Source organism: Salvia hispanica, chromosome 6, assembly GCF_023119035.1.
Source record: "Salvia hispanica cultivar TCC Black 2014 chromosome 6, UniMelb_Shisp_WGS_1.0, whole genome shotgun sequence".
Taxonomy (NCBI): Eukaryota; Viridiplantae; Streptophyta; class Magnoliopsida; order Lamiales; family Lamiaceae; genus Salvia; species Salvia hispanica.
Window position 1 is genome coordinate 38,562,946 of NC_062970.1, and position 21,332 is coordinate 38,584,277.

The 21,332-nt window shown below is 34.8% G+C and overlaps 1 protein-coding gene and 2 long non-coding RNA genes across 3 annotated transcripts; all 3 read left to right on the plus strand.

Annotated features, from left to right (window-relative positions):
* On the plus strand, positions 1-1,751 carry LOC125197433. The gene is made up of 3 exons (XR_007172064.1): positions 1-1,039; positions 1,222-1,313; positions 1,683-1,751. It is a non-coding gene; the product is annotated as an uncharacterized LOC125197433 (long non-coding RNA).
* Positions 1,752-2,835: 1,084 nt separating this feature from the next.
* LOC125197432 lies at positions 2,836-6,246 on the plus strand. The gene is made up of 3 exons (XR_007172063.1): positions 2,836-2,919; positions 3,505-3,651; positions 5,876-6,246. It is a non-coding gene; the product is annotated as an uncharacterized LOC125197432 (long non-coding RNA).
* Positions 6,247-17,914: 11,668 nt separating this feature from the next.
* On the plus strand, positions 17,915-21,270 carry LOC125195291 (UPF0481 protein At3g47200-like). The gene is made up of 3 exons (XM_048093464.1): positions 17,915-18,129; positions 19,489-20,896; positions 21,035-21,270. Exons 1-3 carry the CDS (start codon positions 17,915-17,917, stop codon positions 21,083-21,085), a joined length of 1,674 nt encoding a protein of 557 aa, XP_047949421.1. The 3' UTR covers positions 21,086-21,270.
* Positions 21,271-21,332: the final 62 nt, after the last annotated feature.

Here is a 21,332-nt window from a genome sequence, read left to right on the forward strand (position 1 = left end):
GTGACGCGCATAAAATCTTCTTTCTATGGGAATAAAGTTATAGGTGACAGTGTTCCAGCACTTGAAACCCTCTTATTGACAGGTATGTCTGAACTGGAAAAAATAGAAGATGTTGGCCTGAATATGAAGAGGGTATTTCCAAGGCTTAAATCCTTGAAAATCTACGGGTGCCACAAATTGGAATATATGTCTCCCAAGTTGGTTACTCGTTCAGGCTTTTGGTCTCAAAGAAATGGATGTAAGAAATTGCTCTAAATTGAGTGCTTTACCAGATCATCTAGATAACCTCAATTCACTAGAGTCGTTGACTATAAAAGGTTGTCAAAATCTGAAGTCAATAGTGAACCCAGAGAGTCGACGGGAGTTAACATCCCTTTGTAGTTTGGAGATTCGTGAATGCCAAAAGCTGACGGATATTCTAGAGTCACATGCACCTTCGCTCAAGAAAGTGTCTTTGGTGGAACTAAAAAGCCTAGGGAATATATCTAAGTTTCTTGATACCTTGGAACAGTACTCACCTTTGCTAGCACAACTGACAATTGTAGGTATACCTAAGTTCATATCCTATTATGAGAAATGGCAATTCAACAATCAGCGAAAATTAGAGATTGATGTTTCTATGGAGTTGTCAAGCGGGATTTGTGATGTCATGAAGAAGACAGTTGACATCATGCTGCAAAGCTGCCGCTCATCACTTGGTGAGCTAAAGTTGACAGGGCTGGAAATTTGGGATGTGGTGCCTGAATCAATTCCACATTTCGCTGCTCCTGATACTACTGCCCTTTATAGTTTAGAGTTGGAGAATTTTGGAGTAACTGAGTTGCCTAAATGGTTTAAGGATCTCTCATGTCTGAAAAAGTTATGTCTATCAAATTTTCCAAAGTTGACACATCTGCCCTCGATGAAGCACTTCAACGAATTGCAGGAGTTCCACATATGCAATTGTCCAAAAATAAATATGGAATATGAGGGGCTCAAGATTTACCGTCGCTGTGCCATCTATGTTAATCGTGACCCGCTTTAGATCCCCTCCTCAATTGTAAGTACTTCATCCGTCCTTTTAAACTATTGTTCATTTTGTCATTTTCGTCAATCCCTCAAACTTACTTTGTCTTCCTATGTCTATACACTACCCTTTGTTTTTCATACTATTTCAATTTATTTACATGAAAGCCAAACATGTCGCACACACTTAACTGACATTTATAATCAAATGCAAAGATCATCTGTCTATGCCGAGAAGAAATCGACAATGTTTCAAGGGACGGAGGATGAAAATATTGTTACTAGCTACTATTATTACCATCAGCTAAGTATGTCATTTCTTACATCTTATTCCATCCGTCCACAAAAAATAGATCACTTTTGTCATTTTGGGACGTCCATAAAAAATAGATCACTTTCTAAAAATAGAAAGTTTATCTCTCATACTTTTCTCACTTTTTCTTCCCTCTCTCATACTTTACTCACTTTTTCTCCCTATACTTTACCTACTTTTTCTCCTCATCTCTACTTTACCAATTCTACATTAAAACTCGTGCCGAACAACAATAGATCTATTGTTTGTGGACGGAGGGAGTATGAAATAAAGTACTTAATCTATGATACCTAGCTAACTTCTAACAACATTAATTTATAGCATTACAGTTTTCGTGTGGTTTTTGTGGCTGGAATTGTTGAAGGTTGATCCAGTTACAGATTATCATGACTTGCTATCCTATCACATTGTGTTCAGTCATAAGAAAATATAGGTTGGTTTTTTCACTTTATTGACAATGAGGAGAAACGCTAACTAAAGTCGAAGATCATTATAATTTGTTTCCTAATAAAAGAAAAATGATTTTTGTTAAATTTTTATTGACAGGTGAATTGTAGAGCTAAATAATCTTTTGGATGTTCTCTAGTACTCCTACTTTATATTGCAAAAACATTATTTCTTTTATTTAATGAGGAAAAAACATTTTGTCATATATGATTTTCCTTTTTTTTGTTGAATATAATATGGGCAAGCAAGTCCATTATTCAAAATTATAGAAATGATGGACTATTTGGTGGACCTCAGATCACGTAAGACCACTCAATTAATTTCTTTGTAGAATAAGTAATTACTTAGTCCACATAAATATTGATAATCTATCTGCATTATTAGGCAACATAAGTAATTTCTTTGTATATATATCGTATATTCGATATATAACGTAATTTTTGATACGGTACGACATCTCACTATGTGATTTTTCATATACCTTGGTATATATACCGAATACACAGTGTATTATGAATAATACTTTGAATATGTTTCTAAAAAATCCTAAATACTTTAAAAAAGAAACCCTAAATACTAAATACTCTTTCAATCCTTTCTCTCCCAAAATACGGTAGTTACACAATTCATGCAAAATGTTTCATCTTTGTTTCATGTTAGTAAAATGTTTAAAGTTTGCATAAATTATACTCCTACCGTAGAAAAAGTTCCATCCTCGTTCCAGTTAATACATTTCGTCATACTCCATATGTTTGGACGTCGTTAACTCTTTAGTTACGTGGTGTACAAAACATGAATCAATGATAAAAATTTTGTATTAAGATAGAATTTTTGTAAAAATTTGAAACAATGTTGAAACATTTTGTACTCTACGTAAACAAAGATTTAACAACATTCAAGCATAAATAGCATAATGTATTATAATAATATAATGAAATACGAATGGAATTTTTGTATTATGATATATGTAAACTTTCAAATTTTTTATAACAAATGTGAAATTTTTTGTATGAGTTATGTATAATGTACCCCAAATGCCCACTGACGCCACATGTCTCACTTTTCTGGCGGAACTCAGCATCGCAGCCTCACCTCAGCCCTGACGTCTCGCCTCAACCTTGACGCCTTGCCCGTCTTAGTGCATCACAAATACGGTACAGATTAATTAGCAGGATGAACATATGGGGTAAAAAAATAAGTGACCCAATATTATAAGGACATGAGTAAATGTTAGTGGTGTTTGTTTGAGGGTTTTTTCAAATTCGTCGTGACTGGCAGGTATCCAGAATGGAATGAAATTATGATCATATTCTAGAGCTTGATAATAACTTGAATAATCCAGGGATGAATCTGGCAGTAAAAGTAAAATATGTTGCTACAAATACTGCTACTTGGAATTGAAGAATGTTTTCTATTCCTTTAACACATTTATTTGGATTTTAATCCATATACCACTCTAATCTAATTTAAATTGTCTTTTCAAGCTTACAGCCAATATTGGTTTTGTATGTGTAGGAGAAGTTTGTAATGATAGTACTTTGCATGTTTGCATATAATTTTGAAAGATGAGCATGAGCAGTAGTACCTTTTTGTCATGATGATTGAATTTTGACTCAATTTTGTATGAAGTATCTAAGTATAAAATTTGAGTCTTCAGCTTAATTAGAAAGCATGATCAGGTGGTGTCGGTTATTGCTTATCATCTTGGTTTACGTTTGCATTACGTCTGCTGTCTGCAGATCTGTTCATCTTGTGGGCAACATGCATGGCCACCCTTTTAAGAACTACCCTAACCAGAATGAAGAGTCAACAGATAGGAGATCATGTTACAATCGTGGAGAGATGGGGCATTTTATGACTCCACTGCAGCCAACCTCTTCAAGATGGTATGATTATTAAATCTTATAGTACTATGGAATTTATAAGATGAATTTTTCATTATGTGTCATCATCCCGTCAATATCAATTATAACTGTCTTAGAGTCAATATGGAAGCTATGGTATTTCCATGTTCATTGTGGAGAGCTTAGAGATTTAGGAAAAGTTTAATTATATATAGTCTAGCCATAGGATGTAATTGTTTTTTATTTTCAGTTTTTATAATGTCAAGATTGTCAAGTATTCAGTGTTGCTTTCTCTAATTGTTTACAATTTCATTTTATGAAGAGTGTTGATGATCAAGGTTTTGTGCGTGGTAGGGCTTAGGCTAACACTTTTCTTTTCTATTTGTGTGCTTGCTTCAACTGGTCAGGAGGGTACTAAATCTAGTCTTGTCATTGGGTCTGTGCATAAACCTTGTATCAAAACTTCAACACACTTTATTGGCTAGTATAGCAGAGTAAGGATTGACCCACGGAGATGGATAAGACGTGATACACTTGTGACGATATCTCGGAAAGAGTTGGCTTGCTGCCACACTTTTTGTGGGTTGAACTAACTAGTTTTGGCTTTGACTGAAACAAAATCTCTACCTAAACTGACCACAAGGTCGAGTGTGACTCAAAATGCAACATGCTATAAATGGTGTGCATGAATGTGAAAGACTTAATTGTGCCCTTGGAATCAAAAGCTGTTGGACGAAACTTGCTAAAATTTGACTGGACAAAAGATAAAAGCACCTAGACACAGAAAAGATGAAAAATAAAAGGTACAAAAGCATAAAGTACACATATTCGGTGCCAAGCAAAACCAACAGAAATTAACAATCTCCATGGATGATTTCTTGAGCTCAAATATATAAGTGCAGTATTTAACTTGAAAACAAGAACGGAAACAAGATAAATTAAGATCTATGTAAATTGGTCAGCAGACGAGAGCAACGAAAACAAGCAGGATTGAAACCAAGCATTTTCTCTTACTTTGACCGGTTAAAACATGCAAAACTGCTTGGAAACGACGATCTACTTAAAACTAGACATTACTAAGCAAACATCAAAATTCAAGTTAAGAATAACACATGATAAACCAAACAAAATCTTCATACCATAAACAAATCAAGATCCCAAGGTTCAAACAACGAAATGATATCAAACACAAGATTAACTCCAGAAATCTGGAAACTAAACAATAGCAATGTTAAAAACTGAAATGAAATGCAAACTGCTGATAATTAGAACGACTGGAATAAAACAGGCACGATGAACCCTCCTCCGGCGGGCGACCGAAGGCTTCAAGTGGTTTTTGGAATGAGTCCGAGTGAAAGATGGTAAGTGATGAACGAAAATTGAAGATTGTGTTATTTCATTTCATGTTAAGCTCTCTATTAATAGGACGTCTTGGCCTCAATCCCTAGGGATACTTCTCTCTTGCTTTGACATTTTTTCCCTTCGGAATTTTCTAAGCTAGCCTCATCCTCTTGTGCATCCTACTGACCAATTTGCACCTTTTTGCTTCTTTTCACTTGATTTTCCTTCGACACCCCTTGCACGCGTTTCGACCCTTTTCCTACACACTTAGCACCTAAATTGCACATATTATCTATTTAAGCACCTTCAAACTGACCAGAAACCAATGCACAAAACTCGACTTATCAAGTGTGTATGATTCTTATTTATGATGGCTATTAATAAATTCTAGAGTATAGGGTATATATGATGCATAAATTATGAAATATTATAGTCATAGCTTGATATAGTTATTGGTGTTCAAGATGGTGCAAGTTTTGGAGTTTTTAAAAAAAATTCCCCTAGTAGTTCCTAACTTTAAAGGTTGATTATGCTTTATTTTTCGTATGAGTTGAGATACCAATAATAATCCCACGGTAGTTCCTAACTTAGCCCACCACTCATATAATAAAGACCTAGCGAATTGTGGGGTCCATTTTTTTAATAGAGAGTATTTATTTTTAGGACACAGACCAAAAGAAGAAAAAAGAAATTTCTATTTTTAGGAAACATAGTAGTATATATTTTTGCTAGTTGTAAGAAATTTGAAATATCAGGAATTCTCACAAGTAGCGGTGGTCACTGTTGAAAATAGGCAATCACTTGGATAGTTATCGTATCCCATACTAGTCTAAATCCGGTTGGTCTTTAACCTAGTCAAATATCAAGAATTCTCATTAGTACTCTTTTCATTTTCTGCTTTCGATATATTTGTATTTTGGAGCAGATATCTGTTGCAAGGAAGAAGTGAGTATAGAGAAAAGAAGTGCAACCGCAACTTAGTTACTAGCTCAATTAACTAAAGTGACACCTCATCAAATACGGTTATACCGGTTGGGAGCTAACAACTTGATAGCTGGAGCTGGAGAGAGAAGAAGCGGTAGCACGAAGAGTATAAGACAAGAGAGAGGAGGCGATTAGAGCATTCATTCTTGAATTTGATGTATATTGAGAGTAGGTCTCGAGAGTCCGGAGATTCTATTTGAATGTATCGTGTATCTTTCTCAATTGTATCATTCCTATCTTGTACTCCCTCCGTCCAAGGAAGATAACCCATTTTTAGGGCGGTACATGATTTTGTGCAATTTTATTTTATGTGTTAAATGAAGAGAATAGAGTAAGAGAGAGTAATAAAGTGGAGATAAAGGTATTTCTTTTTTTGGTAATGAATTATCTTGGTTGAAACAAATCAAAAGAGAAAATGAGTAATTTTCAGTGGGAGGGATAGAATGAGTACTTTCTTCCTATATTGAGTATTGACAGGAATTATTTGCAACAATCTTTTGTATGCTCTACCAGCGGGGTACGAACACAAGACTATGCAGATAATATCTTAATCAAAACCTGAAATTTAATTAGGGTAGGTAGTTAGAATTTTAATCAGGACAATTGAGTAACTTTTAGTGTATGAAAGTTAATTTTACTATTAATAAGTTATACTACTGCCTTGGTTCCATAATAAGAGTTCACTTTTATTAGTGTTATACTAATGAATTTGAGTGGAATGAGTTAGTGGAATGTGAGATCTACTTACTATTTATAGTAAAAGTACTAAAATGATAAAAGTGAACTCTTATTGTGGGACAGACTAAAATGATAAAAGTGAACTCTTATTGTGAGACGTAGGTAGTAGTAGTTAAAAGTAAATTTTTTTTGTATCAAGAATAGAAGTTAGGACTTAGGAGTACTAATGTTTTTTTTAACTATCCCACTTTAATTACTCCTACTACGGAGTGCTAATATATAGATAGTCAACCTAAGGTCAAGAGGTATATCAAATTAATTTAATTTGACTAATCCAAGTCCCCTGTTAAAACGTAATAGCCAAATTACTATTACTACTATTTGTTTTAAATTACACGCACTCCGCGAACTTTCTTTACCGCATTCATATGTTTTAACACAAGCTGAATCTCTATCGACTACCTACAACTAACCTACAACTTTTAAATAAGGAGTACATTGATTTTTAATTATCTACTAAGTACTACTATCAATTACAGACTCACAGTTCTGTATTTTGTAACTCCAATTGTTATGGTCAAATCTCAGTGTTTCCATTAGTCCATATGTCATAAAGATTTGTACCTTAAGCAATTTAAGTCGTCGACCAACCAAGGTCCAAGATGATAGTAAAAATTACTGTAAAAGAGAAGCAGCAGATCCAGATCTAGATCTAGAGAAGAGAACTCACTCACAAATTAAAATACTTAGAAGATGCTGCCTGTTTAACACACCTCCAAGGCTTCAATTCAATATATCCTGCTTCGTTTCATTTCTACCTCACTTGCTGTAAGTATGTATATATACTAGTACCAGTATTTAAGAATATACTCCCATGACCATCTTATATATTCTGGAGAGTTCACAACCTTTCAATTTTTTGAATGTTGTCAACTTTAAGTGCAGTGTATGTAGTATTTGCGCAAAAGTAATGCAGCTAATATCACTTTTTTTAAATCAAAGTTGGTACTCCCTGCGTCCCAGAGAAGATATCACACTTGGGAAATGACATGGGATTTTAGGAGATGTTATTTTGTGTGTTAAGTGGTGAGAGAAAATATAATTTTATAAGTGATGTGAGGAGGAACTTTTTCCAAAAGAGGAAATGTGACATTTTTTGTGGGACAAACTAAAAAGGAAAGTGTGACATCTCTTATGGGACGGAGGGAATATGATTTTTTAAAATATTAATGGACCACATTTTTTTAATATTTAAGTTATGCTTGGTATGATGGAATGGAATTAGGAGGGAATGGAATGGAGATGGGAATGAAATGAAGGTGGGAATGGAATGACAATTCCATTCCATTCTTGTGCTTGGTGAATGTAAGGTTTACAAATGGAATGGAATTGTTATTCTTTGATTGATTTCATTTCTATGCTTGGTAACTACAAAATAATATATGAATGGAATGGAATGAAATATGAATAATTAATATGTTGATTCTATAAAAAAAATATTTATTCAAAAATATTTGTCAATATTTTGGATCATATAAATTTGTACGATACACGTAAATGTGTGCATATGTGGTGTATGTATGTGTTGATGTGTGTGTGTATATGTGGTGGTGTGTGCGTATTTGTTGTTGTGTGTGTTGCTGCGTGTGTGTTGTTGTGTGTGATGTGTTGTTGTGTGTTGTTGTGTGTGAGTTGTTGTGTGTGTGTGTTGCTGCGTGTATGTTGTTGTGTGTGATATGTTGTTGTGTGTGTGTGTTGTGTGTGAGTTGTTGTTGTGTGTGTGTGTGTGTGTTTTGCTGTATGTGTTGTGTGAGTTGTTGTGTGTGAGTTGGTGTGTGTGTGTGTTTTGCTGTGTTTTGTGTGTGTGTGTGTGTGTTTTTTACATTATTAAAAATTTTAAAATTTTAATTTATGCTAAAATTGAGATGATATTAAATTTAAATATAATATTAAATAATATTTATATAATTTTGTTAAATTTTAAAATAATAAGACAGGAAAATGAAATAGAATGGAATGGTCATTCCTTAGCTAAATGGATGAAATGGGTATTTCCATGTGGAATGGAATGATTCCTAATGGAATGGTGATTTCTAAGAAAAAAATTTACCAAGCAAAGGAATGGAATGGAGGTAGGAATGCCATTCCATTCCTCCATTTCATTCCATCATACCAAACATGGTCTTAGTGTTTTTTATGTGGCCAGGGTTTCTTTCGTGGATCTAGTCCGGAATCATCACCTCCATCGTGTATTGGCATATCTAAAGGTAATAAACATAACTTACCAACAATTTAAAGTTACTTTCATATCTAGAATCTACCACTCAACATTCCTTGTGTCAGTTTTTAAATCTACATCGAATCTACTCTTTCGAAAATGTAAACTCATAATAGCTACTCCATGACCATTTTTTCAAATTTTCCCGTCGATTCGAAATGACTTTGTTTAGATTAATTAACATAGTTTTTCGGCTTATTTGGTGCCGAAAAAATGAGTGTTGTAGATTTAGAGAAAAAAACACACTTTGGTACTATTCTCTAACCGAAAAGAGCAACTTTTGATTAAAAATCTCTAATTTCTTTTCAGTGTTGTTGTGTTAGAAATTTGGGCTTCCACATAACTAATTTAATATGTATGGCTATTTTTCAGTTGTCCAATTAAAGTAATCTATTAAAGATTAAAGTTTGGGCTAAAGTATATTTATTTTTTATGGAAATAAGTGTAGATGCTATTTTGTGATTTTCTATTTGATGAGGGACCGAATAAAAAATAAAGGGGTTTATATTTAATATAAATATAAGCTAGGGTTATGGTTCCATACGTCAGAAGAACATTCGATATCTGTGTATTCTCTAGGCAGACTATTACAAAGAATGTCTCTGATCGTTTGGAAGATCCATAGCCGCTGCAAAGCAATTCTGCAGTTCAATTCGTCATGGATCAAGGTACGCTTCCGCTCTACAGTTTATGCTCCTTCTCCGTTGTTCTCGGTTAATCATCATAGAGAGCTTTATGTAATTGTTCATTCAATTATTTCAACAAGTGGTATCAGAGCCACTCTATTGATGATTATCTGAGAATTGGAAAAGGAAAATTAGGCATTTTTTGTTCTCGCTTGATTTGGATGAATTCATAAAATTTAGGGTTTATATTTTATGGATTTACTTGACTGTTTTGTTGAATTTTTTGCGCACGTATAACTATGAATTTGTGAATTAAGTTTTCGATCTTGACTGCTGTGGAGAATTGGATTGAATGTTTTCTTTCTCAATTATTTGTTACTGTCAATGCATTAACATAGAGAATTAAGGTAATTTTTTATTGTATAAACGTCTTGAGATGTTGTGCCATGATTAAAATAAATTTGCTTCCATATTGGTATACATTGGAATTTTTTTATTACGGCAAATTCACAATTCCATGATTATGGTGAATACACGTGCTTATATATATGATGGTGTATTGATTTTGTATAAACATTATGTATATAGTGAATTGTTTTGTGGATATGTGGAATCAAGTGTTTGTCGAGAAACTGGGATTTATAATTGATAATCTCAGTTTTGTTTTGGTGCATATTATGAAATATTGGATTATGGTTTACTGATGAATTCATGAATCATGAACTAGTACTAGTTTTAATTGCAGTGGAAAATTAGTTGTTGATTATTCAAGAGTACAGCTTGAATTCAATTGAGAATTCAGTCCATTTTATTGTTGATGCAGAATTAGATTATTTTGGTGAATCTATAAAGATGTGGTTTATGTTCTGTAGATTTAATTGTTTGATTGTTTTGATGTTGTTTCTGGCTGTTATATTTGTTTGTTACGATCTTGGGAACATCAAAATTCAGATATTTTGTCGATTTTAGTGAAAATCGGATTTGAAAAAATTATATGGAATCCCATTAAGAGTCAACAAATTGCGATTTGTTGGGGAGTTATTGAACTGGCCGTAAGGATTTAACGACTTGCTGAGTTTGCAAGATATGTGAACCCAGTGCCTCGTTGGCTAGCCACTATATTCCGAAAAGTTATCAACGACTTGCTTGCAAGCGTTTGTATTCAGTTTTTAAAAAATTTAAATTCAATAATTTTGGTGCATCTCATGTTCCTTTTATTGATGTGTGTATTTTAATGCGGATATTAGTCGGCCCAAAGGAAGATTAATATTTGGCACGAAATACACACATATCTTTGGTGATAAATACATGACAATTATTCAGTTTTCGTGTAAGTAGTGTGATGCCCAAAGGTGGACACTATTTGACATGATTTTATTGTCAGTGTTTGATCACTATAAGGAGGTTGCCACTTGCAAGTTCACATTACTGTCAAAAGACTTAATGTGGATGTTGTGCTCGGAACCTCGTAATATTTTACTAATGTTCAAAGTAGATTAGTCGAAGTAAGACGTTGCAAAAGTAAACTCTCTTGTCTAGACTTCTTTATTGCGAATATTAGGACGGTGATGTGTGTGTATTTTTAATGCGGATATTAGTCGGCCCAAAGGAAGATTTTATTTGGCACGAGATACATACATATGGTGATAAATGGGTGACAATTATCCAGTTTTTGTGTAAGTAATTGTGATGCCCAAAGGTGAACATTACTTGACATGATCTTATTGTCAGTGTTTGATCACTACATAGAGAGGTTACCACTTACAAGTTCATATTACTGTCCAAAGACTTGGTATGAATGTTGTGTCGGTACCTCGAGATATTACCATTTTATTTGAATTTTATGATGTGAGCATGACAATTTATTTGGTTTTGTTCTCTGTTCAATTATGATGTCTGCTTCTGCAGTTTCTTCCAACATGAACAATATGCCAATGTTGAATGGGTCAAATTTTAAGGATTGCGAAGATTATATTTTGATTGCTCTGGGTTGCATGGATCTGGATTACGCGCTAAGGATTGAGCAACCTACTTCTCCTACGGATGGTAGTACTTCTTATCTAAGGAGAAACTATGAGAAGTAGGAATACTCGAATTGTGTAAGTCTACTGATCATAGGTTTAGCATCCCAGAAGCCTTTCGAGGTACTGCATCTAAGTATATCACTAAGGCCAGTGAATACCTTGCCAAAATTAAGGAACGTTTTGTGAAAAACGATAAGGTTGAGACAAGCGTGCTTGATCTCAATAAAGTATATAAGGGCAAGGGCTACATAAGGGAGCACATTATGAAAATGTCTCACGTTGCTTCAATTAAGCTTGAATTCTAAAGACTTGTATGTGCATTTGGTGTTGCACATCTGGTCAGTATCTCAAGAAATAAAGTAAAGGGCATTAAGAAAAAGTGTATTGAGAATGCTGCTATGGATAAGGGTTCATCACAAAGGTAACAACATAAGGACAATGATAGTTGTTTCTTTTGTGGTAGACATGGATATAAAAAGGAGAATTGTGACAAATATCACGCATGTCGTATAAAGGAAGTTACAATTCTTGTTTTGGTCTGTTCTGAAGTTAATTTGACTTTAGTCCCTAATGATATTTAGTGGGTAGATTTTGGTGCTACTACTCACATAAGGTTATCATATGCAAGGCTGTCTGAGCTGCCGCAAGTCAATTGATGTTGAAAGATACATCTAAGTGTGATATGACAAATCGGTGGAAGTATAGGCTATTGGGCATTATAGATTGTTATTAAAGACTGGAATTTTTCGGTTTCGAAGGATACCTTGTATTGTCTTTTAGACAAAATTTGGTTTCTATTTCTGCTTTGGACAAATTTGGTTTCTCTTGTTCATTCAGAAATAGTAAAAGTTATTCCTTCAAATAATTCTAGTATTGTGGGCACTGTTTCTTAAGTGCATATAACAATCTTTGTATGCTCGATTATGTTACTTCATATTCAGAAGCTTTACATGTTGAATCAAAAGGGACTAAGCAAATTAAATAATGAAAATTTGGTTAATTTATGACACAAGTGTTATGGTTATATCTCAAAATAAAGGATTGTGAGACTTGTGTCAGATGTTGTATTGAATACACTTATATTTTCAGAACTTGATTTGTGTGTTTAATGTATCGAAGGAAAGCAGACCAAACTTAAGAAATTAGGTGCTAATAGAGCTATACATTTAGAATTGATATATACGGACATTTGTGGTTCATTCACTTCGGTTTCTTGGAATGATCAACAATATTTTATATCATTCATAAACGAATATTCTTGTTTTGGGCACCTACATTTAATCTATTAAAAGTTTGAGGCTTTAGACAAGTTCAAAATATTCAGGGCTAATGTTGAGCTCCAACTCAACAAAGGCATTAAGAAAGCCAAATCTGACCGTGGTGGTGAATACTACGACAGAAATGACTGTTCAGGTGAACAATGTCAAAGACCTTTTGCCTTCTATTTGGAAGAGTGTGGGATCGTCCTTTTGTACACCATGCCGGGATCGCCTAGCATGAGTGGTGTAGCAAAAAGACGAAATAAAACTCTTAAAGATATGTGAAGGAGTATGATTTATCATTCTTCCTTGTCGCATTCACTTTAGAGAGAGGCATTAAAGACTGTAGCATATATTCTCACTTTGGTCTTCCAGAAAAATTTAGGGGTTTTTAAATTTTGTGATCCCACAAAAGGAAAAGGAACTGATTTAATAAGTGACATTATTTTTGAGGAGGTGTTAGTATCGACACCTACTACTGCTTCTGACAATGTTTAGGTATCAATTACTATCATTGAAGAAGAAACAGATTAAGAACCTCATTTAAAGTCAATCTCAACAACCTCAATTAAGACTCTCGTCAATGGTACCACAAATTTTATGAAGCAGTTCTTTCATTTGGATTTAGAAAGAATGCTATTGATAGTTGTGTGTATCACAAGTTCAATGGGAGCAAATGCATCTTCTTGGTATTATATGTCAATGACATATTGATTGTGATTAATGATAAGGATATGTTGCACTAACACCAAGAATTTTCTCTCGAATAAATTTGAGATGAAAGGTCTTGGGGAACCCTCTTTTGTATTTGGAATCGAAAGAAATAATTTTCGATTGTCACAGAAGGGATATAGTGAAAAGGTGCATAAAGTATTTGAGATGCATAATTGCAAGTAAAGAAATACCCCTATGACTAAAGGAGACAAACCTAGTCTCATTCAGGGCCCTAAGATAAATCTTGAGATTTAGAAAATGCAGAAGGTTCCATATGCTTCGGTGATTGGGAGCCTAATGTGTGCTCAAGTGTGTATTAGACCCAATTTGGTTTTAATTGTTTATATGTTGGGCAGATATTTCAATAACCCGATATGGATCATTAGGAAACAGCAAAACGGGTTATGAGATATTTATAGAGAACTGAGCATTACATGCTCACATACAGAAAATCAGATCATTTGGAGAGATCTTTAGGCATTTTGATTCTGATTTTGTTAGATGCCAATACAGTAAAGGATCCATTTTAGGTTACGTGTGTCTGTTGGCTGTAGAGCCATTTCGTGGAGAAGTGCTGAGCAAACACTTGTAGCTACTTCTGCCATGATAACAGAATTTGTAACTTGTTTTGGGACATCTAGTTAATGAATATGACAGTGAAATTTTGTCACTAGGCTCCATATTGTAAGGTATTGAAATACCACTTAAGTTATGTTGTGACAATAATTCTGTGGTATTATATTCTAAAACAACTGGAGCTTCCTAGTTGTTAAATAAAGGTTTCAGAATGGACAAATACATATAGAGCATAAGGGAATGGATTTGATGATTACAAATCCAATCATTAAGGGACTATCACCCAAGGTCTTTCATGGGCATGTAGCCCAAATGGGTGTTATGTTGTTTAAGGATACTTTCCGTTCAGTGGGAGTAGTTTTGGTTATTGCTCTATATTGTGTTTTGAATATGTAGTTATAAAACTCATGTTATTCTCTGCAGAATAAAATATTATGTTTTGTCCATTATTTTTGGTTTGATCTCACTTTGGGATGACCAGTTGGAAATAGGCATGTATGATCACCTTGCATGAAATTTCCATGCTACACTCCATAATTGATCTGTTGTTGATTATATTTGCATATGTGATTACTGATGGGTTTAATCATGAAAAAATATGGTGACTGCCCCTTTAGTCCTATGTCGATATGGTTGATAATAAGATTGTTTGGAAATACACTATTTGATAGCACTTTTGAGCGCTCATTCAATTTGTACACATTTATTTGGTGTCATGTGTTGCCCAAGTGGGAGATTGTTAGAAATTTGGGCTTCCACATGACTAATTTAATGTGTATGGCTATCTTTCAGTTGCCCAATTAAAGTGATCTATTAAAGATTAAAGTTTGGGCTAAAGTGTATTTATTTGTTATGAAAATAAGTGTAGATACCATTTTGTGATTTTCTATTTGATGAGGGACCGAATAGAAAATAAAGGGGTTTATATTTAATATAAATATAAGCTAGGGTTATGGTCCCCAGACGTCAGAAGAACATTCGATATCTCTGTATTCTCTCGGCAGACTATTGCAAAGAATGTCTCTGATCGTTTGGAAGATCCATAGCCGCTGCAAAGCAATTCCGTCGTTCAATTCGTCATGGATCAAGGTACGCTTCCGCTCTACAGTTTATGCTCCTTCTCCGTTGTTCTCGGTTAATCATCATAGAGAGCTTTATTTAATTGTTCATTCAATTATTCCAACAGGTTGTTTGTCTAACCAATTCAGACAAGATATTAGTCAGTATTCTAATTTCCCTAGAAACATGTCATATTTCATTTTTCGTCCATCTCATAGAAATAATTCATATATATTTATGATAATCTTTTTCTCTTTCTTTTTCACGCTATTATTTATGAGTTTCACCATCCACTACACAATTTCAACTATTTTTATTTTTACTTTATCAATTATGCATTAAAACTCATGTTAATCATAAATGGCCATTTGTTACAAGACTGGTGGAGTATAATATAGGTAACGTATTTGAAGAGACTTTTCTAAATAAAGATTAACTACTAGGTTATATGGTTCAATCTCCATTGTTCGCTTTATTGGAACAAAAAAATAGCTTTGGAATTTTAATCAATTTAAAACATCATGTTTTTTTAAGTATACTATTCTTTTGGAACACAATAGTCGGGATTCATAATCCCTTGGGAAAATATATACTCACTCCGTTTTTCAAAAATAACAACTACTTTTATTTTAGGTTATTCCTTAAAAATAGAAAGTTTAGAATCTTTCTATTTTAGGATGTGGACCCCACAATCCACTAACTCTAATTTAACTACTCCCTCCGTCCCGGAGTATTAGACTCACTTCTTTTGGGCACATGATTTAAGGAATTGATATTTAAATAGTTAAAGTGGAGAGAGTAAAGTATGAGAGAGGGAAAAAGTAGGGGAGAGAAGAGAGAAAAAAGTAGGTGGAGAATAAAATAAGATAGATGTTTTTTGCTAAAAGGGGAAATGGGTCTAATATGTTGGGACATCCCAAAAAGGAAAGTTGGTCTAATACATTGGGACGGAGGGAGTACTTTTTATACTTCATCTCTCTTATTTTACTCATTTTTCTTTTCTTCTCTTACTTTACTAATTCTTCTCACTTACTTTGCCAATTGTATATTAAAAACTCGTGTCGTTTCAAATATTTCTATTTTTTAAATACGGAGGGAGTAAGACTTAAAAAGTGTTCGATTAATAACAAAAAAAAACTTAAAGTTCCCTTCATTTGTTGCCATTTAAGAAAAAATAAATAGAGTATGAAAACATACAAAAGAAGTACAGAATGGAGTTAGGAATACATATTTATAGGGATGTATTAAGATGACAACCGTTCTTAAAATGACAATGTGACATCAACTTTGCTTCAATAGTATAAACACTGCAGTGCAATATTATGAACGTTACACTACAATATATATTATAACGCTATACTGCAATATTATGAATGCTACAATGCAAAATGTATATAATGCAAAACTAAACACTCTATATTGCAATATGATGAACGCTATAATGCAAAATAACTGTCCTACAAAACTAAACAATCTAACTGCAATACGTCCATATTGCAGTGTAGATCGAGTTTATATAATTGTATTGTAGCATTTATAATATTGCTTGCTTCGTTGTTGTCACGTTATCACTTTAAGAGTGGTGTCATCCTAAGGCACCCCCATATTTATATATTGACTGTTTAGGTCTCATGTCATATAAATATGTGCAATTAATACTCCTCCATTTCACTTTAGGAATCTCATTTGAGTTCAGCATAAATTTTAAGATATGTAAAAGAAAGTTTGTGAAAAAAGATAGTGGGATGTGAGTCTATTTTTATATACTATTAATTAGCTTTATAGTAAAATGTGAGTGGAAAAAAGTTAGTAGAATTTAAGGCCTATTATCATTTATGGAATATTCTAACCGGGATTCCTAAAGTAGGACATCCAAAAATGGTAAATCGAAACTGCTAAAGTAGAATGGAGGGAATATAATTCGTACTTTGTGGGTATAATTTCTCTTAAAGTCGCATTTACTTTAAAATAGTCAAATTTGCTTTTAAGAAAAATCACAATACAATTACGAAAGAGTATTATCAATTTTAACATTCCCTTCATCCTGAAAAAATAGGCCTAATATACCGCAACACGCATTTTTAGAAAAGAACCAGACTTTCATGTTCGTGTCTATATGAGCATCAGCAATGGTAATTTTTTGGTCCGGACGATCGCTCGTCCGCGACGTTGTCTGAGCTCGTCCGACCATTGCAGGTCGATGGATGATCATCTGGATGAGCGATACGACTGAAAATTCGGTCTCGGACGACGCGTCGTCCGCCCATTGCAGGCCCACGGACGAGCGCAGACGAGGACGAGTGACGCATTTTTCCATTTTTTTATATATTTTTTTTGAATTATAAATATGTATCATTTTCACTCATTTCTTGCGTCGTGCGCCCATTGCAGGCCCATAGACGAGCGTGAACGAGGATGAGCGATGCGTTTTTCCTTTTTATTGATTTTTTCAATTTTTCAATCTATAAATAAACCTCATTTTTACTCATTTCTCACACAACATTTTTCAACTCTCAAATCATTTCTCACTCACTCACTCACTCTTACAAAATGTTTACGGGCGAGATCCAAATCGGGCTATGGAGCGGATAATGTTTGCTTTATGGGACCAGATTATCGCTGGTATTTGTGCAATACAAGAGCAAGAGCAGGCCCCGAGGCCCATCCGTCCGCCGAGAGCATGATGTAGCTCATCAACGTCTGTTCGAAGACTACTTCGCCGATGAACCACGGTGGGGATCGATAGTTTTTCGCCGGCGGTTTAGGATGCGACGAGACTTGTTTCTCCACATTGTTCAGATGCTGGGAGGGCGCGACGCGTACTTCCAGCAACGGCAAGTTGCGCCCCGCAGAGTCAGGCTATCCCCGCTTACGAAGTGCATGGTTGCGCTTCGTCAGTTGTCTTACAACACCACGACGAACATGTTTGACGAGTATCTTTACGTCAAGAATACAACTGGGCTAGTGCCTGGCGAAATTTTGTGAGCAAGTGGTGGACGCCTTCGGCGCTACATATTTGCACAAGCCGACTGCCGCTACTTGCCAAGTCCTGATGGACATGCACGAGAGGGTGCACGACTTTCCTAGAATGCTAGGGAGCATAGATTGTATTAACTGAGAGTGGAAGAATTGTTCGACAACGTGGACAGGACAATTCACTAGTGGGTATAAGGGTATCTACCCGACGATGATCCTTGAAGCCATAGGTGACCACCGTCTTTGGATCTGGCATGCTCAATTCAGCGTGGTCGGGTCAAACAACGACATCAACGTGATGAACACGTCGAGTCTCTTCACCTAGCAATGCAATGACAACGGTCCGGTTATCGAATTTATTGCCAACGGACGGCAGCATATATTTGGTACTACTTAATTGATGACAAATACCCGAGATGGCCAGTTTTTCCAAAGAGGATCTCTTGCCCAACGGATCCAATGAGAGCTTTATTTGCACAATGGCAAGATTCTACACGCAAGGACGTGGAGCAAAGTTTGGTGTACTTCAAGCGCGTTGGGCAATAGTAAAAGGTCCGGCTCGTTCTCGTTACATGCATTATATCGACAATGTCATTTATGCGTGCATCATCTTTAATTATTTTTCTCTCTACATCTTTCTTACTATACCAATTTTACATTATAAATCGTGCTGAACCCAAAGTGCATATTCTGTGAGAACGGATGGAGTATTTAATTTTGCCATTTATAATATATGAAAAAAATATAACATTAAAAATTAAATGAAAAATGGATTCAATTGACAAGCGGACACTAAAGCATTGCAGAAGGATGGGTCGGACTAAGAAATGATGATGTGGCAATTAGGGCGGACTCGTGTCCGACTATTGTGGATGCTCTAATGCCCTTCCCAAATAACATGCCAAGACTTTCAAGGCATTGATGATATTTTAATCCAAAAATTTTTTGGAAATAGTAAAAGATATTTTGATTGGTAGTAACTTGTAGTTGATGGACATCAAATAATATTTTCAAAGTTCACGGATCTAAAACTATAGTTCGACAAAGTTCATAGACCATAAAGAATATTTCCCCAACTTTTAATTGATCTTTGATTAAATCTGAGAATACTTTCCATAAAAATTACCCCCTTATTGTGAGTGGAGAAAGGTCACATCTAAGCTAAGGGATATTGTTAGCAATGATTACCAAATGTATGTATGCTGGAACACCAATTTAGGAGTTTAATTGTCAGGATCTCATAAGATTAACATTCGAATTAGTCATGTTTATACCAAAAAGGGAATTAAATACGGAAAACGAGCCTTAGCATACTCTAATGTATTCATATATACAGAATTCATTTATTTGTAATATTCTTACAGGTCCCACAACCAGAAGATGAACTCTGTGAATGAAGAATCACAAACTGTACTAGCTGAGTTGTTAGTATCTTCCTTTGACAAAAAACTTGATAAGTTGTCTGCAGATCCTGCATATCCCTATGCAGCATCTATCTATAATGTTTCTCAGAGTCTGCGAAAAGAAAAGGAAGAAGCCTATACTCCTAAATTAGTATCAATTGGGCCATTACATCATGATGAATCGCAACTTCAAGGCATGGAAGCTTTTAAATTGAGATTCATGTATAAGTTCTTGACGAGATTTGGAGTTGGCCTAAATACCATTGCCAAATTTGCAGCAAAGGAAGAGGGTTTTGTTCGTGGGTGTTATGAGGGTACAGTTAAGCTTCGTCCTAAGGAACTTGCCGAAGTGATTGTGTTGGATGGAATATTCATTGTTGAACTTTTGCTGGAAAACTATTTCATTCAGCTGAGGGACGTAAACGAGATATTATTTAATACTGACTGCTGGATGTATTCTGACTTGATGCATGATATGCTGCTGCTAGAGAATCAGCTACCTATAAGAATAATGGAGAGCCTACTGAATTTTGTGGATCTTTCATTAAATGAAGGCACCAGGGTCACCATCTATGATCTTGCTCACATTTTCTTCAAGAACATTGGTATTACAAGCAAGGTACCATTGACAGCACATTGTAGTCAGGCTAGGCATTTTGTCGAGTTCCTTCTGTTTCTCCATGCTCCGACAGAGAAACATGCGGCTTCCAAGGATAAGGGACTGAGAATTCAACTAGCATCTAAGAAGTTTGAATATAATCGTAGTGCAACAGAGCTTGTCAAAGCTGGAGTCAAGCTTCGTAGCAGAGATGGAAATTGTTTGTTTGAGGTTTCTTTTGATAGTGAGAAAGGTGTGTTGACCATCCCCAAATTGACAGTTAATGAATCGACTGAGACATTCTTCCGGAATCTTATAGCCTTTGAACACCTGGGCTGTTATGGCTACTTCTCCAAAAACATAACAAGTTATGTAATGCTCATGGATAGGTTCATAAACACTTCAGGTGATGTTGCTCTACTTGTTAAGAATGGCATTATCAAGATTGACATAAAACACAAGCATGTGAAGCAACACAAGAATGTGAAGCAACAAGTAGCAGACCTTTTTAATAACCTGCACAAAGGAGTTCTGACTGAAGTAAACGATTTCTACTTTGCTGCTCAGTGTGAAAGTTTGGATGTTTACTGCAAAACTAAATGGAAAGCCCACTGGTTTAGATTTACAATGAAGGTCAGAGACAAATGTGTTGAATCACTAGATATTCTGGGATGCAATTATTTCAACAACCCATGGTCGATCATATCTGTTTTCGCTGCATCTCTCTTGCTCTTTCTTACCATCATACAAACAGCCTGTTCAATTCTCCAGGTATAGTTTCACATCTAATCACATCTCCCTTGCTTTATATTGGTCTCCAGAAACTCTTTAACTAGTGCTGCTCTATCGATCCCCAGTCACTTGAGCAGTTTTGTAATTAGCTCAAATTTTATCTTGTTCTTTGTATAGGTTGTACCAGTTCAATTTATTGGCGATCCATGGGTGCTTCGTCGAAATTAAAGATCTTGCTCAGATTCTCCTTAATCAAGTTCTGATGAGGTTTACCTTTGAGCTTTTCTTTACTAAAAAAATCAAAAATTTATTCTCAACTTTAAAGTATTCACTTTTATCTTTCTCTCTTCTACTTTACCCACTTTATTTCTTTACCACTCGGAGTATTTTGCAGCACCACATTTAAAGTTCTATTGCAGTGTGAATGTAGTATTTAAGTTTTACGAAAAATTATCTATCAATTACATTCTTTGAG